This window comes from Trametes versicolor (assembly GCF_000271585.1).
Source record: "Trametes versicolor FP-101664 SS1 unplaced genomic scaffold TRAVEscaffold_113, whole genome shotgun sequence".
In the NCBI taxonomy this organism is placed as follows: Eukaryota; Fungi; Basidiomycota; class Agaricomycetes; order Polyporales; family Polyporaceae; genus Trametes; species Trametes versicolor.
Genome location: NW_007360433.1, coordinates 202 through 3249, shown reverse-complemented (window position 1 = coordinate 3249; position 3048 = coordinate 202). Strand labels below are relative to the sequence as shown.

General features: G+C 58.4%; 1 protein-coding gene across 1 annotated transcript; it reads right to left on the bottom strand.

Moving 5' to 3' along the window:
* Positions 1-1164: 1164 nt before the first annotated feature.
* On the bottom strand, positions 1165-1686 carry TRAVEDRAFT_54713 (uncharacterized protein; the record flags this gene model as incomplete). The annotated part of the gene is made up of 5 exons (XM_008047657.1): positions 1165-1225; positions 1287-1324; positions 1378-1491; positions 1544-1606; positions 1660-1686. 5 exons carry the CDS (start codon positions 1684-1686, stop codon positions 1165-1167), a joined length of 303 nt encoding a protein of 100 aa, XP_008045848.1.
* Between the last annotated feature and the right edge of the window lie 1362 nt (positions 1687-3048).

Sequence of the window (3048 nt, the reverse complement as noted above, 5' to 3'; positions counted from 1 at the left end):
GGAATCTGACCTTGCCTCTGGCGTGGGCTCGTTCAGCGTAAGAACCTCGACCTGGGGAATGGCAGGTGCTCTGGCTCTCCCCAGGGGTAGTCTGCCCTCTCCGAGTTCACCGAGTGCGCGTCTCTCTGCGCACCCCAGGTCGGCGTAGGCGGGAGTTGAGCGAGATCATAGGCGTCGAGCGCCATGCATGCTTGCTGTAGTGCGTCTGGTTCCGTGGGGTGGGACATGTTGTGGAGGCCGAACGGTAGTGCAGGTCGTGGGGTGTCGAGGGCTGATAGGAGATGTTACTCCGTGGACGCACAATATCGAGAGCACCAACTCCGATAGTCCCTGCGTTGCGCTGATCGGAGTCCCCGACTTACCAAATCAGGATCCGCCTGAACATGGCCTGCGCCCTGTTCAGGCGGTCGTGGGCATCTGCGCCACACTCGTCCTTACTACAGGCCTCTGGATTGTCGCGCAATCATTGGCTGCGACGCCTTCACATCCGTATAACCAGCTTTCCCATTAATAAATGCGAGTTCATTAACGAACTAAGTGAGGTCCCTGTTCTACGAGCCCCGAATGCACACATAAACGTCTTGTCAGATCCGCAATAAACCGCCCTATATCTTTCCGACTTGTTGTTCGGCCCGTGCATGATGCGTGCACGGGATTCTCGGGCTCGGACATGTGTTACATATGTCCCAAGTCTCTTTAGACGAGTTCGTGTTCACAAATTCGTGCCTGTACGGGCCGCGCTGCCCGCGGGCCCACGTTGCGCGGCATACAGCAGCACGCCGGCCGCAGATGCGAGGCGAGGCGATAGCAGCGAAGTCGTGCGCGGTCTGAACTGCGGTGTAAAGGTCAGGTTCGAGCAGAGTAGACACGCCGTGTGAACGTGATGGCGCAGATTAAAACATAGCTCTGCGTCGCGCGAAGTGCAGAGCTTGCGTGCCCGGAAGGGAGACTCACCGTTCAAAGTATTGAAAAATATATTTGAAGATGCCCTATTTCTACCTTCCTACTATTAACTAAGTTGTTATAGACTACCTACAAGTCGCACGAATGTTCGAGCTAGTCGACCCAATCCTACCGATGTATTACTTCCATCCCTGCGAACACCTTGCCCCCGCACACTTTGTCCCCGGTACACTTTGCCCTCGAAACCTATATCCTACTGAACTAAACGCCGGTGAACGAGTTGGGACCCCACCCGTATACTTCCTTCAAGGTCTTCCTAATGCTACAGGGGTCCGCGTGCATTAGCAGAGTACGGACACGCGAATAAAGGGAGGCGGACTTACTCGCGCACCTCCGTCGGCGTGAGTTCAGGCCGCTTCGGCTGCGGGAGGTCAGTAATGCGCGTGCGGTGCAGGGTATTCCAGCTACGCTCACCTTGTACGCGAGGAACTTCTTCGGTGCAAAGACCCAGCCTTGAGTCGGCGGGGTGAAGGCGTGGACGCGGCCTTTGCCTCGCTTGACGTCAAACTCGAAATGGTTGACGAATAGCTGCAAAGGACGGAGTCAGTAGCCGGAGCCGTGTACCGGCGGGGTCGTATACTCTGTAGAAGTCATCCCATTTGACCGCGCGCTGCGCATCGGGAGCGATGAACGGGCGCAAGATCTGGCCGTGCGAGTGTTAGTAGCGCCCCAGTTGAACCAGCAGTGCATACTCACCTTGAAGTAGCGCTTGGGCATGTTCATGGCGGTCGTGTGGTGTTGGTGTAGTCGCGCGAGGTGGATGTGGAGGAGATGAGAGGGAGTGAGGTCGAGCAGTGGTGGCGGTCGGTTGCGGAGGACGATCGAGCCCACGGGCGCCTGAAGTCGATCGAGTGGCTGTGCTCGGCAAATTCCGCGGAGACGTCACCCCTCGCGTGGACGTGACCCCTCGCGTGGACGTGACCCCTCGCGTGGACGTGACCCCTCGCGTGGACGTGATTCTGACCATGCCGTGACCGGCCTTCTCGGGCCTTTGCGCGCGCGCTCGAGTGTGGCAGAACAAAGGCGCAATGGGAGCCGTAGCCACCGCTCCTTCGCGGGACGCCGGCTAGTCGCGCCGAGTCGCAGCCATGGAAGCGGAGTAGCTCTTGCCTACAAGGGAGGTTCGTCTGGCGACTCCTGTGTCCATCTGCGCGCGTCTGATACCCTCGTGTGCAGCCGCGTTCGACCACTTCAAACATGTATCGCTCGGCCTGTACGTGAGCCTCGAATGAACCGCCCCGGCCCCCGCGTAAGTTGCGCGTACCTGTCCGGATCGAGAGCGGCTTTGGGAGGAGGATTTGGTTGGAGTGTTCGGGCCTCGGAGGACACTATGACGCGATTGGCGGGCGCGGATATCGTCGAGTGCCCGGGCGCACACGAGACTGCTGGACAGGCTGATGCTCTCGTGCTGCGCCCGACGCTGTAACGCTGCCGCCGCTCGCGCCTCGAGGGGAACAAGGGCCACGTAAGGCAACTACGAGAATGGTGTTTGCGCCGCGCGGGCGCACTTGCATGGAGAGCTCGACCGTGCGAACGCAATTCTACAATTTCAACGTCATATCCTTACAAAGTTGTACCCACGCAGCGCTGTCCGTAACACAGGGGTAGGGGTGGCATATAAGAGCATACTTACGATACCAGGCGCTAGGTACACACCCTGACCACGTCCGGGAGGCAGGAACCCTTGGATGACGTCGGAGTCTCTCTAAGGTATGAATCTTGTGCGACCACGTAACCGACGTGCGGTATTGCCTATGACCGTGTACAGACCAAGGGGGTGCGGTTTGCTGGCAAGGTCGCAGGCGATGACGGTGGATAGGAGCCAGGGCCGTGGATGTGCGAGTGGGAGGGAGGGACGAGGCGTCCGTACGCGTAAGCCACGCACTCAACAGAGCTGATGCGTCCGATCGATGAGATCGGGCGCACGTGCTAACTTTCACCGCTCGATGTACAGCCATGCAGTCTGATCGATCGAAATGTCCGTTTCTGGAGGGCTAAAAAGCTGCTTAAACCATGCATATTCCGCGGATGAAATATGCGGTAGGGAGATGAGAAGGACGGGATGCAATTCGATTAGAGAGCCTT